Raw genomic sequence first — 19,452 nt, 5'->3', positions numbered from 1 at the left:
GTGAAGAGGGTAAGTTGGGAATTTGACTGTGCTATATAAGCCATTCAATAGATAGGTACATATGTGATTTGGAAACTAAATAATGGAAGTGATAATGTGCAGTGGTATAACTTATATATAAGCCAAAGTCATGTTTACGGATCCTTGAGAGCATGCAGGCGAAACATGTGATGACATGGTGTTATGAACATCTCGAGATCTATTACCTGGACCTCCTCTTTCTACAAGTTGATTAATTACGTGTTTACACTAAGTATGTTCTTTCCTTTCTTATGTAGGGTATTTTCTTTCGGTTTCGCTTTGCCTTACTTTCCTCCATTCCATCCGTCTCCGTCCCCGTCTTCTCTTCGAGTTTGGTATCATAGGCCGCCATGAATGCTGAATCAGTGTCAACATCGATCTCGTTCATCATACTCATCATCTCTTTTCATCCCATACCCACTCTTTCCCTTCCATATACCCCTATCCAGTAGGTTACAAGCAGCCAGCCCTTACGCAAGCCTATCATTATCAACAACCTCCCTCGCCAACCTGATATCCTCACTTCTAATCCCGCTCCTCTCACACATTCCCCTAAAGATGCCGCCTTCCATCTCAAACAGCTGCATGGGGGTACCGATCTCCGCAATGCGGCCCTTGTCCATGACGCAAATGCGGTCGTAGTTGATAATAGTCCTCAAACGATGGGCAATGCACAACAGTGTCTTGCCGCGGAACGCGCTGGCCATGGTGCGCTGGATCTTGTCGTCCGTCTCCATGTCGACAGACGATGTAGCCTCGTCGCAGACGATGATCTGGGAGCCGCGCACGAGAGCGCGGGCGAGGGCCATGAGCTGGCGCTGACCGAGGGAGAAGTTGAGGCCGTCTTCTTCGACGACTGAGTCGAGGTTGATGCGGTTGTTGGAGTTGCCGTTGGTGGCAGCGGGGGCGTCGGCTACGACCAGGGCGTTGCCGCTGGCGCTGGGGGTGGCGGTTGTGGTGGTGGTCGCCTCGTCCTGGACGAGATCGGCTTGGCGCAGGGCGGACCAGAGCTCCGCATCGGTATGCTCACCGAAGGGATCGAGGTTGCTGCGCACAGTTCCGCGGAAGAGGGTCGGGTCTTGAGGAATGATGGCGAGGCGGGAACGGAGGTCTTGAAGTCCAATAGTGGAGATGTCGATGCCGTCGATGGTGATGTGACCGCCGGAAATCTCAACCAGACGGAAGAGCGTACTCATAATAGAACTCTTTCCTGCACCGGTACGACCGACGATACCAATACGCTCGCCGCCCTCGATGTGCACGTTGAGACCCTGCAAGACGAGGGGAAGACCGGCACGGTAACGCATCTCGACGTTGTCGAAGATGATCTCACCCTTCTCGGGCCAGCTGGGGCGCACATCGATGGTTTTGGATGGGGCTTCCTCCTCAAGCTGGGTGCCGTAGTACAAGAGACGCTCGACGGCGTTCATGCCGTTTTCGACTTCGGCCAACTGACGGACAGTGAACTGAATCATCTGCACTATAGCCAAGATATAGGACAACACCAAACCAGCAATCGAGGGGTTAACTGAGAAACGGGAGGTGACGACGAGGATGCCCGTGGTGAAGACCAAGGCGTTACCGATCATGTCCAGTCTGGTCGATAGCCATCTCTGATTCGAATAAGTCAGGAAGTACGCCGAGTCCATGTTGTCGATAGCCTTCCTCATGTCCACCACAAAGCGGTTCTGGAGGCCATACGCCCTGATGGAGGCAACACCAGACAATCCTTCGTTGAACTTGGCAAACACCGAAGAACGAAGGACGGCCTCAAAGCGTTTGACCTCGCGAGCCGATGAGCGATAGTAGCCAGTAGCAAAGAGGAAGAGGGTGAAGAGGGGTACGAGCGCGATGGCAAAGTAGTAGAAGTATGCGATGATCAGAGCAAAAGTCGAGATAATACCTCCAATGCTGAAGAAGTACATGCGCATAGCATCCGTAAGGTTATTGTCCATGACGTCCACATCGCGACTGAAACGGTTGGTAATGCGGCCAAGAGGTGTAGTGTCGAAGAAAGACATGGGGGCACGCAACACGCGGAAGGTGGCCTGCCTCAACATGTTTTTGGACGCAGTAGTACCGAAAATCGATAGGGATACCATGAATGCGAACATTAGGAGAGCCTGTGCCGCGCCGAGACCAGCATAGACACCGATGTACTGCCCCAGACTGAGACCGAACTTGTCAGAAGTCCACCACGACAGCCACAAACTGGTCATGATGTTGGATCCCTGTGCGATAACCAAGAGCACGAGAACAAGGGGTGCGTTGAGGAAAGAACCAGAAGCCTTCACGTAGGACGTGTAAACCGACCATGGCACGCTAGCCACAGCACGCTCCTCAGCCTGCATGAGACTCTTGCCCTTCTTTTTCTTCTTGGGTGCTTCTTCATCGGCAGCAACGACGGGGGCTTCTTCTTCTTCCTTCTTTTCCTCTTGGGCGGTCGATTCTAGCATTTGGCGGAACTCCTCGGAATCCCTCATAAGGTTGTCGAAAGTATCCACAGCCTGAATACGACCACCATCCATCCAAATGATGCGGTCGCAGCGGTTGAGAACCCAAAGCTGATGAGTTGCCAAGATACGGGCCTTGTCCTTGAGCAAACCAAGAATAGCATTATCGAAGATATGGCGACCAACGTGAGCATCGACGGCACTCAGGGGGTCATCCATGAGAACGATGTCAGCATCGAAGTAAATCGCACGGGCAATGTTGAGTCTCTGCTTTTGACCACCAGAGATAGTAATACCTCTTTCACCAATCTCGGTCATGTCGTTGTTGGGAAGCATATCCAAATCCGGCTGCAACGCGCAAGCCTTGATGACATCGCGGTACCATTCGTCGTCCATGTCCTTTCCAAAAAGAATGTTGTCCCTGAGAGTCGCGTTCTGAATCCAGGCGTATTGTGGGCAAAAGGCTCTGTGAGCACCAAGAATAACCTCGCCGTTGGTCTTGCGCATGTCACCAGCCAAAGCAGAGAGCAACGAAGTCTTTCCACTGCCGACGGTACCGATAACAGCAACCAGCTCGTTCCTGCCAATGGTGAAGTTGAGATCCCGAAGCTTAAAAGGTTCCCGTTCTTCAACCAAGGTGCTCGAGTCGTCACCTGAAGGAGGAGTAGCCGCCTCGACATCCTTGGGCTTTGCCTTGGTACCCTTTTCAGGCTTCGGTTTTGGTCCGGCACCGCCCACTGTAGGCTCGTTCTCTTGAGTTGGCGTTCTTTCCCAGGTGAAGGAGGCGTCATGGACTTCGATGGCGTTGGGAGCATCGGGCTTGATGATAGCTTCATCATCCCGTTCCTCAGCAAGCAAGAAGTCCTGGATACGGGAGATAGAGGACCATGCGTCCGTCACCTGACCGATGACCAAAGGAAGCATGTTCAAAGGCATTCTAAGACCGTTGAAAAGGGCGAGAGACGAGAAGACCTTAGCCGGCGCCAGCCCATGGTTGGTCAGAGAGTAGGTGATGAAGGCAAGCATGGACGCGAAGATCGGAAGCGAAATACTAATGGCCATGATCGCATTACGAAGAGCCAGCAACACCTGAATAGCTGATACTTCACGATCGCGGAACTCCTGCAAGCGCTGAAGAAACGAGCTTTCCCAGCCAAAGAACTTGACGAAGCGGACGGACTGGAGAATTTCCTGGGTCAGGCCAACTCTCTGATCGGTGATCTTGTTGATGGCCTTTCTGCGAATGAAGAGACTCTTGATGGCCTTGGTGAGCACGGGGATACCAATAACCAGCAAGGCAAAACCGGCGAGGGCGCTGTAAGTCAAGTTGACCAGCAGCATCACCAGGGTGATGATGATGGAAATAGGGGCGGTCCAGATGATGTGGAACAAACCGGAGGCTTGGTCGATTCTGTAAGTATCGACACTCATCAGGTTGATCTGCGAACATGTTAGCCACTAGTACCATGTATACTTCATTGAAATGCACTCACAATTCTTCCGTTGCCCCAGCCAGCACCATCACCATCAACATCGGCCTGTCCCCTCTTGCCCTTCTTCTTGTTCTTCTTCTTCTTGTCCTTCTTGGCATCCTTCTCTGCAGCCGCTTTTGCAGCAGGAACATCTGGCGCATCGGCACCACCCGCCTTGGCGCGTCCTGAGATGAGCATGGACTTTTCGTAGATCAAGCTAATCAGAGAGGCCCTAGCCATGCCTCCGATAAGCATACCGCGGTAGATGAAGTGGTTAATACACAAACTCTGCAAGATTTGCATGGCCGTGACACCAAAGACCAATCCCAAGCCGGATCCAATGCCCGGTGGTGGTGCGCCTGAGTGGTTGGCGACCCAGGCGTCTGTTGCAAACTGGATGAGGTAGCGAAGAGTAAAGGGCGACATGACTTGGAGGACGGAGGCAGCAAGCTGGCACATGCCACCAATCCAGAATTCCCAAAAGAAGGTCTCGTGCATTGCCCAAAGCAGCGGGTACTTCTCTCCTTTTTCCACTCGTCGCTTGTAAGAATCTCGCATCCGTTCTGTAAGGGGGTCAACGGATCGGTCCGGGTTGACTTCGTATATATCGTTGAGCTCCAGCTGTCGTTTATATCCAGTCTACACGTATGTTGTTAGTGGCTGAACCAAAGTGCACATGACTCTCTCGGATCCTCGTTCACCTACCGACATCAAAGGGCCCATCCAACTAAAGAAGAGCGAGTTGAAGAAACTGGCATTGTGCTCTGGCGATGGCCTCCTCGTCTCTGGAATCGGTTCGATTTTCCCCCATCTCAGAGGATTAGGTTGCTTGTACCATGGCTTTTGTTCGGCATGAGGATGGATAGTAGCGGCCGTGGTTACGCTGGTGTTGGTGCCATTGGTCCTCATGCGGTTCAACTCGGCCCTCTTCTCGTCGTTCTCCCCCACAAAAGACGAGCCAATGGCTGGCTTTTCGTCATCGTTCCTGGGCACTTCCTCGATCTCATCCTCTCGGTGTCTCTGGTCAGCCGCGGGGTTTGGAAGGCTGAGCTCCTTTGGTTTCTCGTTTGGGGAGTCGGCCATGTTGATGTTGAAGAGAAGGCGCCGTCTTGGCAGCCCGGCTTATAGAGAAGCCTTGCTGGAGGCAGTGGTCGTGTACTCGGTAACAGAAAGACGACTGAAGTCTCTCGTGATTGGCAGGCCGATATCTAGAAAAAATATTATTGTTCGGGTGTTGCCATTATGCGCAAAGGGGTGATGGTTGCCCAGGGGGCTGGCAGGTCGCAGGTCGCAGGCCGCAGGTAGACAGCACGTCACCGACGCTAAGTTGAAGTCAGAGGTGCCGTTACCTGACTGAGATTAAGGTCGTGTGCCTTTCAGGTTGGGGTAAATTCGAGTGATAACAAGCAAACGAGGTGGAGCAAGAGATCTACCCAAGTTGAGTGAAATGGGTTGGGTTCCGACGAGAGTATTAAAAATAAGATGAAGGATGCTGGCGTGTCCGAAGGGAGTGAGCCAGGTTCGCGAGGATCAAGCTGTAAATGCGATCTCCCGCCTATGGTGTATATATACCTAGTTGAGTTTAAGGTATCAAACCTTGGGGCTCAACCTTGGGACGGAAGAGTACGTAGTGCGTATGTAAAAGGGAGAAAAGCAGAAAGCGAGGAAGGCGAGGATCCCACACTCGAGGGGATGACACACAAATTTTCTCCTGATATCCAGAAGTGGGAAAAAGCAAAAAGATAAGAAGAAACCAAATCAAAAGGGAAAGAGCAAAAAGGCGGGAATGGAACAGTGAAAAAGGTAGACGGAACCGAACCACTTCGGATTTAACAGAAAGCGGATCTGATCCCCCGGTGTGAATGGTAAGGTCCCTCCTTCCAGCTAGGTTCCTAGTTCCTTCTCTGGATCCTCTGTTGGGTTGTTGGCTCCTCCTTCCTTGTTGTGTACATTCCGCTGTTTCTTTCCTTTTTGTCGGTATTGCAACCGGCCGCCGTTGTGATGGAATGTCCACTCTTTCGCTTTCTCTCCATCGTTCTTTTCTTCAAGAAGTGGAATTCTGGAAAAAAATGCTTAAAAATCATTTCTCCACCGCCATCACCGACGCCCCAGACAGCAGACCACGACCACACTAAGGAACTCAGGCCATGGATGGGGCTTTGTATGAACGAGGAGAACATTGGCAGGGGAAATACACTACCGGTACCTCCCAAGAAATCATGAGAGAGAGTCGGGGATCGGGGTCAGAAGACGCCGCCGATGACGCCCCCAAACCGCTTGTGTGTCTTGATGTTTAATCAGCAGGTGGCTGCCCAGCCATCTCCCCCGCCAAATCGCTGAAGTTCTGATGCAAAGGCTCCAATGGGCCTGCATCCGGTCGAGGTGACCGGTCCCGACGCAGGCAACGCACCTCCTCCACCCCGGATCGTTGCCGTGCTTGGCGCTGCATTAAGCCCAGGGGCACCCGCTGTCCACGTTGATTTCAGGTTCTTTCCGCTAGAAGCACAGCAGAAGCAGTTGCCCTTTCTGACCGTCAGTCCTTGGTCAGCCCTATCTTCTAGAGGTGTTCTAGGCAACCCCGCCTGATGTTGACTTTATTTCAGTTACACATCTGCTTTCCATTTGCTTCAATCTCAGAAGTGTCATACGAATGCCATGTTTGCTGTTTTGACAACATTTTAAATCAGTCATCAACGGAAACAAAGCAATCCATGGCAATGAGTACGGATACCTACGAACCCAGATCCCCGGCTATCGGATCCTCGCGAACCATCACCATACCCATGGACCTATCGACCTGCCCAATTAGTCACTTCATCTTGGTTAGCCTCCTACTCCCTCCCTGATTACACATCAGCTTTTTAGGCAAGGCTTCCCAGATTTATGCGGGTGTGAGGAGGATGGGTAGGATGGCGTGGATGGGTACACCGTACTTTGTATCACCACAACTTTTGTCTCTTGACAGCTATTTACCACATGGTCGGCCATAGTTCCTTAACGCCGAGCTTTTATAGTTACATAATTACCTGCTAGAACACTCGCTCATTCCGCCTCGAAACACCATTTCAAAGGTTTTGAGAACCAACATTCCCACGAAACCGGATAAGACGGCACACACCAACACCACAGCCTGCCTTTTAGGATGCAGGCACCACGGCAGGGAGGGTGTACATACGTATGCTACACGTTGCCTTACCTCATCCTTTTTTTTCTCTTTTCTCTTCTTCCATCTGCACACTATGCACCTCGCTTTCATCGCAATCGTATTTTTTTTTTTCGTTATCAAAGACATCGAGTGACTTGACTTTTTACCATCTCGATTCTTTTTTAGCGAGCTGACACCCCTATGATCAACGTTTCCATCCCGTCGACTCGTCGAGACTCTCGAAAGAAGCGGTATCACTAGCGCAGTTGCTCCCCCGGACGGAGTCTATCAATCCTTTGTTTTATCAGACGAGCATCGGTACCGCTCCCGGTTCCGGGTTCCGATCTTCGAGGCTCGCTTAGGTTGGTGACCAAACTCCAGAAAGGTACAGACGGGACCTAATCAAAGCGAGACGGTCATAACAACTGCACGTTACCTCTGCTGGAGCCGTGATTGTCGTGTTGCTCGGCAAGCAGATAAGCTTATATTTGTCTACAGGTCTGGCTATCTCCAACCACGGGAGCAGGACGGTATGTAGGTATCACCAATTGACATTCGGTATTCCCGATTCAAGCGACATCGAACATCTGGTTTCCAAAACTATTTGTCGCAATCCCAATTCAACTCTTCAGAAGCTCTCTGAAACACCCATTGGAAATCAAATTCAAACAAGCATCATGTACATCACGCACCGCAGCTGCCAGTCGCGCCTATGACGCACTCGAAGATCCTGACTCTGCCTGGCAGCTCCAGACCATCTGCACTTACACATACACTATGTAGAGGTAGTGTATAACCCGTTTACTGCCGTTCACTGCCATATGGAAGGCAAAGGCATGCCTATCTCCCTATCTCCACAGCTTACCTAGAGTGCACCGCCATGCTTAGGTGCATATGTGGTAAAGCCGAGGAACAAATTGTCACCTCAACAACGACCTTCGCTGATTCTTGCAAAGAAAAGAAAATTGTTAACAGCACAAAACCGACGATGGTTGCTGACACTGCCTCCTCCTGTTGTGATGGGATGATGGATGTTCGGCTCGGCTCCGGCGAGCAGTCCGGACCGTAGGCAAAGCTTATCGGCGATCGGTGCCGATTCGGCGCCTGACTTCAGTGCTGTACAAAGCTTGTGTACGAATGGAACGGCCTGGGCAACCCCCTTTTTTATTTATTTTTTATTTTTTTATATCTTTTTATTCTTCGCTTATCTCCGATTGGAAGTTTAAGGATATGATAACCATGACCACAACCGCTATCTATTCCTACATCCTTAATCTTCAACTTCGACGAAAAAACATTTAGTCAAATTGGCATTTTGTGTCCCTCAGAAAGTGTACAGTGCACCTGCGTGTAACCTCCAGCTTTCATGTTTTTCTTTCTCTCTCCGAGACCTGCGAGAGCCTGAGAGAGAAGGAGGGCATCATAGCAAATAAAAAGCCTGCGTGATAACTTCCTACCCCAACTCCAAGGCAGACTAGACCTTAAAAGAGTTGGACAATAAAACCTATAACTAGGTGTCAAAAAGGAATGTCACAACCATACTTGTGCCATTGTTATGCCTCATATCTGTCATCGAGGGGGGCATTATACACTTTTTTATACAGACCGAGAACGCGTCATCCTTGGGATTTATTTCAGGTTTGGATCCCGTCAAATGATAGGGTGACTACAGCTCTGGTATACAAGTGACTTCGAACCTTACCCGCGCCTCTACACTGACTGGTAATATTGGGAGAGGAATCATAATCAGTGCCAGCATCATTACCAACTGCATAAAGAGGCAAGAGACGGAGGAGGGGTTGACACGGCTACGACACCCGTCGATAGCTACTTGGCAACCGAATCCCCCAAGTATACTTCCATGGTTCTGTGCCGATTACTTTGCAGTTAGATAAGACGGGAAGAAGCCCAGTTGCTTAATCCGACCAAGGGGCAGAGATTAAGTCAACGTTATGTTTAGGCGGAAAAAGCCCACTGGAGAATTGGAATTGTTGCAAACTGCATACTAGTAAGTGTAGTTAGAAATGTGGTTCACTCGCGTATCAAACGGTTGAGGGCCGAGAACTAGTGGTACCGTAGGCATCGTGATTTCTTGCTCGTTGTGGACGCCATGATCATGAACATGACACAAAAAAAAAAAAAAACATAGATGACACGGCGAGGTGTTGTGAACCAGCCATAACATATACCCTCATGCAGATAACCTGAAAGGAAAGGAGTTATTGTCCAAAAAAAAAAAAAAAAAAAAAAAGCTGCAGCCATAAGGAAGCAACACTCAGGAATTAGGACTGATGCAGCAGCAACTATACATAGACAAACTGTCAGTCCGTCACTATGAACATAACACTTAAACAGCGAGCATGAGGAAACAACAAAACCGATATACAGACACCTATATCCGACGACCATTCCCCTCCCCTTATATTACAAGCACATTTCAAAGAGCACCCTTTCAATACCAAGAAGACGAACGAACAATATCACTCCTCGGGCTCAGCGTCAGGATTGCGATCCTGCTGCTCATAATCCTCCTCCCCCTCCTCCTCACCTCCCTCTTCCTCCACAGGCTCCTCCTTATCCTCCCCATCCTTCTTACCTCCATTACCCTCCTCCACTACAGCAACCACAGCCACTTCAACCTCGACAATCTTCTCGACTTCTTTCTCAAGCTTCTCCTTCTCAATCTTCTTCTCGTGCTTCTCCACCGCCTGCTTCATCTCCCTTTCCTCCTTCCCATGCCTCCTCTCATGCTTCTCAACCTGCTCATCCACAGCCTTGCTCTTTCCACCCCTCACAGCAGCCTTCTTCACAGCCTTCACAGACTTCGCAGCAGCAGCGGCAGAAGTCTTAGTCACCTTCTGTTGCTTCCTAGAAGAAGTAACTTTCTTCAGAGGAGCCTTTGCAGTCCTCCTCTGCTTCTTCTTAGCCGGTGGCTTGCCAGTAGGGTTATATTCCTCATCATCTTCCTCTCCCTTTTCCTCCTCACTGTCTTCTTCGTCGTGCTCCTCTTTGTCAATTACCTCCAACTTCCTCTTCTTGTTCCTCTCTACCGTTTTCTCAGCAGCACCCTTCTTCCCCGCTTGCTCAGCAGGCTCAGCAGGCCCAGTAGGCCCATCCTCAACAAGCTCAATCACCCTCCCCCGCCCACCCTTCCCAAAAGTAACACCAACACCCCCGCCACCCACAGGCATCACAATATCAATATCCACTCCACCGCCCTTCGCTTGCCTAGCAGTAATAGCCTGCGTGACCCTGGCACTATCAGCGTGTCCAGCAGCCGCCACAGCGATCTTGTTTGCTCTCTCGGCAATGGCAGCGGTTTTCTTGTTGCCTTTGGTTACGTGGGTGCCCTTTGCGGATGAGTGGAAAGAAAGCGGTTCTGGAGTGGCGGCTGCGACTGTATTGTTGTTGTTGTTGTTGTTGTTGTTGTTGTTGTTGGCGTTTTGGGGCAATAGGTGTTGGTACTGCTCGGGAATGTCGTACTTGACGTTTCCGTTTGCGATGGCAATGCCGAGGAAGTCGAATGGCCCAGGGCCGTTTTTGGCGGGGTTTCTGGTTAGGCGAGGCATTTTGAGGGAGGTTTGAGGGTAAATGGATGGATGATGGTTGTGCTGAGATGTTCAAGGGATGATGATTCCCGGCTGCGTGCGAGAAGAAAGGATGAAAACACACAACTTTGTTGACTAGATTGTTCTTGTTGCGGGAAAAGAGGCAACGCATTCACTGAAGACCAAGATCAGATGAAACCTGGGGACTCACTTGCATTTTAACTGTAGCCCCTCAGAAGCTCGCGGGCACAAAGCATTGGGATCTTACGATGCATCCGGCACGGACTTCAAGTCTTTGTTCACATACGGGCTGTAAAGAAAGGCTCGACCGAGCTTTCTGATGCTCTTGTTGTTGCTTCCCCTTTGTCCGAGATAGGTTCTTAAAAGGGATGTCACGTATCAAAGGTAGATTAGGATGTGCTTTGCGGCACGAAATTAACATAAGCGACAATCTTCTATTGTGAATTTTCTATTCGATTGTCCACGACTAGAGTCAAAGATCTTTTGACCAATCCCAGATTATGGACTGCGACCACCCGGCGTTGAAGTCTCCGCTTGGTTACCGGGTCGAGCCAAGGGCATTGTATGAAGTCTAGCAGAAGGCGTACGATGGGAATAAAGAGATTGAGAGATACCGACTTGGTATCCCGAAGAATAAAAAAAAAGGAAGAAGAGAGCGTCAACCCAAGGTCAGAGAAAGAGCGAGCGGCTTCAGAATGCAAGAGACTGTTGTCATCATTTGCCAAACCTAGTCAAGCGAAAGGTTGCTTTAACGCGTAAGTTGCATCTTCGCTGAAGCCATGTTCCCGGGCTTGGTACACCAAACGCTTGCCACAACGCTGGCTTCCTGTGGCTCTTGGGCCCTGAACGAATGATTTTGTAATGGCCCTGTGCTGTTGCGTATGTGTCTGTTGCAAGCAACCGATCTTTCCGTCTTCAAACAAGCAAGTTGACGATTCGTAAAATGCAGGCCTTGCCATCGACCTTTTCCTATGATCATCAAAGCTCCAGCAGCACCCAGTAAAAGTAAAGCAAAGTAAACGCAATAAACTGAGAGGGATATGGAGGGCACTTGTGTCGTGCCAAAGACGGAGAAGTGTCGCATGACGACAGGAAACGTACCTAAAGGCGTTTGGGCGGGTGTTTGGTATTGACCAACAACACATCGGATGAAAAGCCTTGTCCTTGAAGGATTGCCGCCTCCTTCAAAGACAGAAACTCGGCTTCACCAGCAGGTTGCCGTGCTGTGGTGCTTTGATGTCAAAGGGCCATGGTGGTGATTATCGCGAGCGGATCAAACACGGTGTCAAGTCGCATGCTGTAACAATGGCGAGTGCAGACGTTCAAGGCGAAGGGAGGAGCTCGGCGAGGCTGAGGACGATTACATGCTGAATTTTGAATTGCTCCGATGGGGTTGCACCTTGTGTTAAGAATGTTTGCCACTGATGTCTCAGGCATTGGCGTCACGATTAAAATGCTGAAGAAGGTTGATGCGCTGGTATCATGCTTGCCGACTACGTAAAAGAAAACCCGTCGAGATAGGATGCGCTAAGTCGTCACGATATTGCCGCTGGCCGTAAGAAGGCGAAAGAAAAATAATCGTACAAGCGCGGCTTTCATCCCCTCCGTTGTTCTGATCCAATTAGGTGGAAAGAGGTGAAGAGGGGGTGACGGCCTAGACAATGTCGACCAACGCTGACCGACCATGTTGCCCATTCCATGTGATGTCGAGTGTCGCAACCTCCAGATGGCTCATCTAGGTAGCCGTTCTGGTGCAAGGCGAACCGCCGGGACAGGGCCAATTACCCTCCAAATATCTGCCGTAACTCCAGCCGACGAATTTTAGGATATCCGATTTTGTTTCCATGCCAAGAGCGAAAAGAAAGAAACAAGCTAAAGGAAAACTGTGCTGCCGATGAAGCTGGAAGGAGAGCGATTCCTGGTGTTAATCAGGGTGTGGAACCTAGATACCGTGGTCCTAGCGGGTACCTGTTCAAGTCAGCAGGCATTCACCACAGACAGGGTTCAGATGTTCGAATATGTACCGTAGGGCTCGCGAGCCTCACGAGGAGCCGGCTCGCCGTAGCTGCTAGTGCCAGGGGCAGCGTCACGAGGAGGACGGGCCTCACGATCGCTGGGACGGTCGTAGCCGCGATCACGGTCATAACCAGGAGCACGACGCTCCTCAGGACCACCGCGGCCGCTGCCACCATAGCGCTCGCCGCCACGGTCATCACGGTAACGGTCGCCACCGCGGCCGTAGGCCTCATCAGCGCCACCACGCTCACGACGATCGTAGCCGCGGTCCTCACCACGGTAGCTGCGGTCGTAGCCACGATCCTCACGGTAGCTGCTGCGATCATAGCCACGGTCACCGCCGCCATAACCGGCGCTGCGGTCATAACCTCTGTCGTAGCCACGGTCGTAGCCACGGTCATCACGGTAACCACCACCACGGTAACCGCGGTACGAGTCATCACGACCGCCGCCGTATCCGCCGCCGAAACGGCCGCCACCGCCGCGGCCGCCGCGCTCATCAAAGCGGCCTTCGCCTATGTTTTCAGTGAATCAGTTCAAGACCTTTGACGAGGAAGCGCGGGACAACTCACCTCTCTTGGGAGGACCGAAGTACTTGCCGGGCGTGGGAGTGCGGGGACGAGCACGACGAGCCATCTCGATGCTGAGGGTTCTGCCCTCGATAACCTCACCCTGCAGGCCGTCCTTGGCAGCTTGGGCCTGCTCAGGAGTCACCATCTTGACGAAACCGAAGCCACGGGACTCGCCAGTGTGAGGATCCTTCATGATCTGGCACTTCTCGACCTCGCCGTACTTCTCGAAGAGACGAGTAACCTCGGCCTCCTCCAGTCTGGGATGGATGCCGGTGACGAAGAGGTTGGAGCCAGGGTTGCGAGCACCATCCTCCTCACCTCCCTTGGACTGACCCTCGTCCTTGGCAGGAGCACTGGTGTTGGTGTCAGATATTATTGTTTTTGTATGCGGGCCGGATCAGGCGAGCTGGTGGCGGTGCTTACCGGTCGTTGCCGTTGGGAGACATGGAGCGACGACGCGAAGAATCGTGGCCGTCATCGCGACGCGGCGACGCACTACGGTCGCGGTCGTAGCGAGGGGCGTCCTCTAGATAGATCGGTCAGTTGCTGATGCGAAGTTGAGGTAGACAAGCTGTCGATAGACATGGACCGGGTGGTGTCCCAATGTGTGACAGGTGTGTTGATGTGGGTGATGAGGAGGACAGGCTGAGTGAGGGCAGGCTGAGGCTGAAGTCGCGAAGAGAACACCATACAGGCGACATTCATCCGCAGCGCGTCTCGTGCTGGCGCAGGTGCGGGTGCTGACGCAAAGGGCAGGGCAAGGCAGGGTAAGGAAGACGATGACGCAGTAGGGACGGGGACGGGGACATACCATCGAAGCGATCGCCGTTGGCGTTCTCGTAGTCCATAGCAGTAGTCGCCATTGTCGATGATTGATTTGAGATGTGGTGTTAAGAGGATGTCGATGTAGAGGAGGATTGGGGGAGATATGGATTTGGGGAAATCCTGGGTGATGGGTAATGCAATCCAAGGAAGTTGTTGGAAGGTTGCAAAAGTGGTCGAGGCGTAAAAGGCAAACGGGGAAATGTAGAAAGAAGCGGAACCACCAGGTTGTTTGAAAGTGGAAGTGGACGAGTGGTGGACGTGGGACGAAAAAAAGTTCAATGGAGCAGAACGCAGCGACGGGCAGCTGCCTCTGAGAAGGGAGGGCGTGGATCGATGGGAAAGGCTGGAACTGCTGCCCTGTCAGGGAATGCACGGTTCCCTTTTAAAATTGATGTCAGATAATGAATGGTCCTCTCAGCTACGGTACTGCAGTGCTTTCCCTTCTTTGCGTCAGCTGCAGGGACTCTGTTTGCAAAATGAAATTGTGGTGATTTTCAATGAATATCAACGTGAATGAACTATTGTAGTTGTTGCAGTGGATAATGATGATGGTGAATGAAGGCGGGGAGCCTGGTGGGAATGGCAAAAAAGTGGAAAGTCTGTCTCCAGAATGAGAAGGCGAACAGCGTCGGTGCGGAGAGCAGCAGCACTGCACTGGCACGTTCTCGTCGGGAAGGAGGGCGACAACGCGAGTGAGGCGACACGATTGCCTGTTGCTCTGTGCCTTTTCCCGCCTGTCAGTGACTGATGGCTGACTGGCAGCGAGCCAATCTTTGCCAAGACCCAGGGCTGACAGGGCTGTTGGCAGTGCCACAGCAAAAGCTTCGCAGGACGATGTTGTTGTCTCGACTTCGACGGAACTTTTTACCAGCTCAGACCCACTTTTCCCATCTCCATCGATTCTTGAGGAACGCGCTAAGCCTATTTCGTTTCAAGTGCAGCCTCGGGGACGCTTCCGGCCTCACTGCTGGGACATCAAAACACAAATCTGGGGTAGGTCACAGATAGATATCACCAAGAGTTGAGTCGGGTGCGTGGACTGTTCATAGGTCACAGCTCACAGGGGCATTTTGTTTCTTGTTCATTCAAAACTTCAATTATCAACTCGCAATGCACCCGTTTATGTGTTTTCCGTACCCCCTAACGCCCTAATCACACTTCCCTTTTTAGATAAACGAAGGACGGAGTCTGGCAGGTCCCAATCCCCTCCTGATCTCCTCCAGCTGCTCAAGACCACTCTGGTACTTGCCCTTCTTCACCCTCTTCTTTCCGGCCGCCGTGTGGTTCTCCAAGAACTCATCCAGCATGCCGTCGAAATCGGCCCTCACGTTGCCCTGGACAGTCGAAACAGCAGAAACACCCGAGACGGAACCCAAATCGTCCATGTCAGCGTTGTACTCCTCCTCCAGCTTCTCGAACCGCCCATCAATAATGCTCAAGGCGTCCGTCCGTACAAGCGCCGAGGAGGACATCGAGTACTGGGACGGGTTGGTCATAGCACCGGCTCTCTTCTTCTTGCGTCCACCCATTGTTGTCGTTGTCCATATCGAGGATTGCATCTCTGATGGCGCCGCCGGGCCCTTGTTCTTCTTCTCCGCCTTCTTGTCCTGCTGGTACTGCTTGAAAGCATCATACCAGTCATCCGACGGCCCTGACCCCTCTCCTTCAGCACCTGTGTCGACAAGATCCGGTACCTCGTCATCACCGCCGCGCCTGTACTCCTTGCTGGCCTTCACTGTGTGGTCCGACTCCCAGCCATCATCCTCGAACTCATCGTATGCCTCCTCGAACTCGTGCTCGTTGACTTCCTTTGTGTCCTTGGCCAATTCCTGGAAAATGTCCTCCTCTTCGTTGTCCACGTAGGCCTCATCCTCCAAGGCCTCCAGCACTTCGCGTAGGCGGGGGTCCATGTCTGGCTGGAAACCGGCAATGGCGTCGGGTACATCTTGTTGTGCTTGGTAGGTGAGTCTCTGGAGGTTCTTGTTGGGGAGGATCTCCTCGTCGAGCAGGTCCTGGGCGCTGTTCTCGAGGTTGAGTTGCTTCAGGGCGTCCTCGAGGGTGGCCTTGCCCTTGCCCTTATTCTTGTCCTGGTTTGCGACTGGCTTGGCCTCGACGAAAACGGCCTCCCCGGCTCCCGTGCCCAGGTCGCGCAAATGCTGCATGTAATCGTATTCGGTATCGTCGAAGTAGACGCCATAGTTGGCGGCCTCACCCTCGTTGTCACGGATGCTCATGGCATCGGAGCCGAGCTCGGAAGCGAGGGCACTAAGGTTTGCCGACTTGTGGGCATTGGGGCGCTGTGTTGGGTTCAACACCATGGACGGTGCCGACTCGTCGTGGATAAGGGGATCATTTTGCGGACGATGCACAAGCGTGAAGTGCGTCGCCGTCTTCTTGTCACTGAACAAGGGAAGGGAAGTCAGTACAATGACCTGGGAGATAAACGTGAGAGATGTTGCTTCTGTAGGCTACTTACATCCACCTTCCTTTGCCCATCTTGACTGTGGTATGGGGGATTTACTCTGGGTATGGGAAAGACTAAATGGGGGATGATCGGATCGCAAGGTTTGAATGGTTGAAGTAGTCCCAGATAAAATCCAAGAAGGGGAAAGACGACAGGAATTGGTGAGTGCGCTGAATTACAAAAGCAGAAGGCTCCAGGAAGACTGCAGTGAAGACGGATGGCGCCTGCAGCGGATGACCGATGAATGGTAAAATTTTGGTGGGGCCAATCAAGGTTATCTTATCGGCCCAAGCGGGAAACTGTTAGTGCAAGGGTAGTGATCAGCGGGTCAAGAGTGGCCCTGCCCTAGTGGTATCGTACCGCAGTATCGTTACCGCATTGTAAGAATTTGCCCCTCCATCTCCAGTCCGCTGGGGAAACATTCGAGGTTATCGCAGATTTATCAGCAGGAAATTCCAGGGTTGCCTTTTAGCAGTTGAATTCTGGAAACACCCCGCCAACAACCTCTTGCCTGTTTTCCCTTTACATACCCGGTTTTGTCACTTCTTTTTTTTGTTGCGACAACTCAACAAGAAGCAGTCTCGGAGTGTCGTCGTTGGAATACACGGGCACTTTTTCTCCCATAATATCCTCTGCCGTCGAAGGAGGATTTACATCATACGAAAACTACACGAAGCACAACAACCACCAAGACAACCGCCAACATGGTTCTCGCAAAGTCGAAAAAGTCCGTCGGACTCGGCAACACGTTGATGAACGACAGATTCGGCAAGGGAAAGGGAACCGACCGGAAGCGCGTCTCAGCAGTTACTCGTATCGACCATGCGACCGGCAAGGAATACATCACCAACGACAAGCAGGATGCTGCCTGGGTCAAGATGCGCTCCATCACCGAGCAGGGCGCTCTCGACGAGTTCCTGGCCACTGCCGAGTTGGCCGGAACCGACTTCACCGCCGAGAAGATGAACAACGTCAAGATTATCCATACCGATCAGCGCAACCCTTACCTCCTCTCCGCCAAGGAGGAGCAGGCCGTGCTTGGAAAGCAGAAGGAGAACAAGAACCGTCTTACGGTACCCAGGAGGCCGAAATGGGATTCCACAACTACCCGCGAAGAGCTCGACCAGTTGGAGCGTGAAAGCTTCCTTGAGTGGCGCAGAGGATTGGCAGAGCTTCAGGAGACCCAGGATCTGTTGATGACGCCCTTCGAGAGAAACTTGGAGGTGTGGAGGCAACTATGGAGAGTCATCGAACGTTCGGACGTAATTGTTCAGATCGTCGATGCCAGAAACCCTCTCATGTTCCGGTCTGAAGACTTGGAGGTCTACGTGAAAGACATCGATCCCAAGAAGCAGAACCTGCTCCTCATCAACAAGGCCGATTTGATGACCTACAAGCAGAGGAAAATGTGGGCGAACTACCTGAAGGGCGAGGGTATTGACTACAGGTTCTTCTCGGCTCAGTTGGCCAAGGAGATGATTGAGGCGGGCGAGTATGCTGACAGTGATGAGGAGGAGGATTCTGATGATGAGAGTGATGCTGGTGAGGGTCCTTCCGAAAAGGAGGAGGCCCCCAAGGCTGAGGAGAAGGAGGAGGCCAAGGAGGAGGCCAAGGAGGAGGAGGCCACCGAGGAAAATGACCCGGATACGCACATCCTGCGGGTTGATGAGTTGGAGGACATCCTCCTGCAGTATCAACCAAAGGATCAGGGTAAGCTTCTCTTGCATGACAGAACCACAAATCAAACAAACACTAACAGTATCTTTCCACAGATCGCAAGCTCCAGGTCGGTCTCGTCGGTTATCCCAACGTCGGTAAATCTTCCACCATCAACGCTCTCATCGGCGCCAAGAAGGTGTCCGTCTCCTCCACTCCCGGCAAGACGAAGCATTTCCAGACCATCCACCTCAGCGACAACGTCCTCCTTTGCGATTGTCCCGGTCTCGTCTTCCCCAACTTCGCCAACACCAAGGCCGAGCTCGTCTGCAACGGTGTCCTGCCCATTGATCAGATGCGCGAGTACACCGGTCCCGCCGCCGTCGTCGCCCGCCGCATTCCCCAAGCCTTCCTTGAGGCCATCTACGGTATCAAGATCAAGACCAGGCCGCTCGAGGAAGGCGGCACCGGCATTCCCACTGCCGACGAGCTTCTCGACGCCTATGCCCGTCACCGTGGCTACATGACCCAGGGTCTCGGTCAGCCCGATCAGTCTCGTGCGGTCCGTTACATCCTCAAGGACTACGTCAACGGCAAGCTCCTCTACTGCGAGCCGCCTCCGGGCTGCGGCGTGGACGGCCCCGAGTTCAACGCCGAGCTCTACGACATTGCCCATCTGCCCGAGAACCGCCGCGTAGCGATGATGTCGGCACTCGGGGATGTCGAGATCGACGATACCGCCACGCTCACGTCCGAGATGACGGCGTTGGCGCTCCCCCAGGGCCAAAAGTCCAAGAAGCTTGACAAGGCCTTCTTCAAGACCGCCGGCAACGGCGGCCACGTCCAGAAGGCTTTCCACCAGAAGTACACCCAGCAGGGTCAGGCGCAGAGCATGGTGAAGCACATGAGCGGCCGCAAGTTGAGGGCGATCATTGCCGCGGAGCAGGGCGTGGATGTCAAGGAGGTGCAGATGGAGATGGGCGGCAAGAAGCACTTCAAGGGCGGTATGGGGTTGAAGGGTGGCAAGGGCAAGAGGAGAGCGGGGAGGAGCGGGAATAACGATGATGACAATACCAACTGAGTGGTTCTGTCTCTTGTCATTTCTTTTCTCTTTGTGTAACTTTTCTTGTAAAGGTCTCTCTCTCTCGGGCTCATTCATGTATGGGATTTTCGGTCGTTTGTTTTGTTTTTCAGGTTTAAAAATACCAATTGTTGTTGTTCTGGCTATCTATCTATCTATCGTCTTTGAAGTGACAAAA

The 19,452-nt window shown here is 52.2% G+C and overlaps 5 protein-coding genes across 5 annotated transcripts; 1 reads left to right on the top strand and 4 right to left on the bottom strand.

The window, feature by feature from the left end:
* Window positions 1–185: 185 nt before the first annotated feature.
* SMAC4_04427 (uncharacterized protein) lies at window positions 186–5,574 on the bottom strand. The gene is made up of 3 exons (XM_003343721.2): window positions 4,652–5,574; window positions 3,968–4,585; window positions 186–3,914 (listed from the first exon to the last, which is right to left on the bottom strand). Exons 1-3 carry the CDS (start codon window positions 5,027–5,029, stop codon window positions 492–494), a joined length of 4,419 nt encoding a protein of 1,472 aa, XP_003343769.1. The 5' UTR covers window positions 5,030–5,574; the 3' UTR covers window positions 186–491.
* A 3,997-nt stretch (window positions 5,575–9,571) lies between these two features.
* On the bottom strand, window positions 9,572–10,660 carry SMAC4_04426 (uncharacterized protein; the record flags this gene model as incomplete). Its single annotated transcript, XM_066090110.1, has 1 exon — window positions 9,572–10,660. The coding sequence occupies one exon, from the start codon at window positions 10,658–10,660 to the stop codon at window positions 9,572–9,574; it is 1,089 nt and encodes a 362-aa protein (XP_065946032.1).
* Window positions 10,661–12,317: 1,657 nt separating this feature from the next.
* On the bottom strand, window positions 12,318–14,699 carry SMAC4_04425 (uncharacterized protein). Its single transcript, XM_003343719.2, has 4 exons — window positions 14,060–14,699; window positions 13,672–13,774; window positions 13,249–13,601; window positions 12,318–13,191 (listed from the first exon to the last, which is right to left on the bottom strand). Exons 1-4 carry the CDS (start codon window positions 14,109–14,111, stop codon window positions 12,665–12,667), a joined length of 1,035 nt encoding a protein of 344 aa, XP_003343767.1. The 5' UTR covers window positions 14,112–14,699; the 3' UTR covers window positions 12,318–12,664.
* Window positions 14,700–15,141: 442 nt separating this feature from the next.
* Window positions 15,142–16,756, bottom strand: SMAC4_04424 (uncharacterized protein). Its single transcript, XM_066090109.1, has 2 exons — window positions 16,550–16,756; window positions 15,142–16,473 (listed from the first exon to the last, which is right to left on the bottom strand). The coding sequence occupies exons 1-2, from the start codon at window positions 16,567–16,569 to the stop codon at window positions 15,240–15,242; spliced, it is 1,254 nt and encodes a 417-aa protein (XP_065946031.1). The 5' UTR covers window positions 16,570–16,756; the 3' UTR covers window positions 15,142–15,239.
* Window positions 16,757–17,046: 290 nt separating this feature from the next.
* On the top strand, window positions 17,047–19,415 carry SMAC4_04423 (uncharacterized protein). The gene is made up of 2 exons (XM_003343717.2): window positions 17,047–18,247; window positions 18,310–19,415. Exons 1-2 carry the CDS (start codon window positions 17,242–17,244, stop codon window positions 19,272–19,274), a joined length of 1,971 nt encoding a protein of 656 aa, XP_003343765.1. The 5' UTR covers window positions 17,047–17,241; the 3' UTR covers window positions 19,275–19,415.
* The last annotated feature ends 37 nt before the right edge of the window (window positions 19,416–19,452 follow it).

The sequence above is a fragment of the Sordaria macrospora genome, chromosome 2, assembly GCF_033870435.1.
Source record: "Sordaria macrospora chromosome 2, complete sequence".
Lineage (NCBI taxonomy): Eukaryota > Fungi > Ascomycota > Sordariomycetes > Sordariales > Sordariaceae > Sordaria > Sordaria macrospora.
The sequence above is the reverse complement of the archived record's forward strand: the minus strand, read 5'-3'. Positions and strand labels throughout refer to the sequence as shown.

Excerpts from the sequence above, each read along its gene's own strand:
- SMAC4_04427 (XM_003343721.2), bottom strand. The coding sequence starts at position 5,029 with ATGGCCGACTCCCCAAACGAGAAACCAAAGGAGCTCAGCCTTCCAAAC. Across the intron at positions 4,586-4,651 it reads GGATGGGCCCTTTGATGTCG|ACTGGATATAAACGACAGCT; the intron begins GTAGGTGAACGA and ends ACATACGTGTAG. Across the intron at positions 3,915-3,967 it reads GCTGGGGCAACGGAAGAATT|ATCAACCTGATGAGTGTCGA; the intron begins GTGAGTGCATTT and ends ACATGTTCGCAG.
- SMAC4_04425 (XM_003343719.2), bottom strand. The coding sequence starts at position 14,111 with ATGGCGACTACTGCTATGGACTACGAGAACGCCAACGGCGATCGCTTC. Across the intron at positions 13,775-14,059 it reads CAACGGCGATCGCTTCGATG|AGGACGCCCCTCGCTACGAC; the intron begins GTATGTCCCCGT and ends CGATCTATCTAG. Across the intron at positions 13,192-13,248 it reads CTTCGGTCCTCCCAAGAGAG|GCGAAGGCCGCTTTGATGAG; the intron begins GTGAGTTGTCCC and ends CTGAAAACATAG.
- SMAC4_04424 (XM_066090109.1), bottom strand. The coding sequence starts at position 16,569 with ATGGGCAAAGGAAGGTGGAT. Across the intron at positions 16,474-16,549 it reads ATGGGCAAAGGAAGGTGGAT|TGACAAGAAGACGGCGACGC; the intron begins GTAAGTAGCCTA and ends TCCCTTGTTCAG.
- SMAC4_04423 (XM_003343717.2), top strand. The coding sequence starts at position 17,242 with ATGGTTCTCGCAAAGTCGAAAAAGTCCGTCGGACTCGGCAACACGTTG. Across the intron at positions 18,248-18,309 it reads GTATCAACCAAAGGATCAGG|ATCGCAAGCTCCAGGTCGGT; the intron begins GTAAGCTTCTCT and ends ATCTTTCCACAG.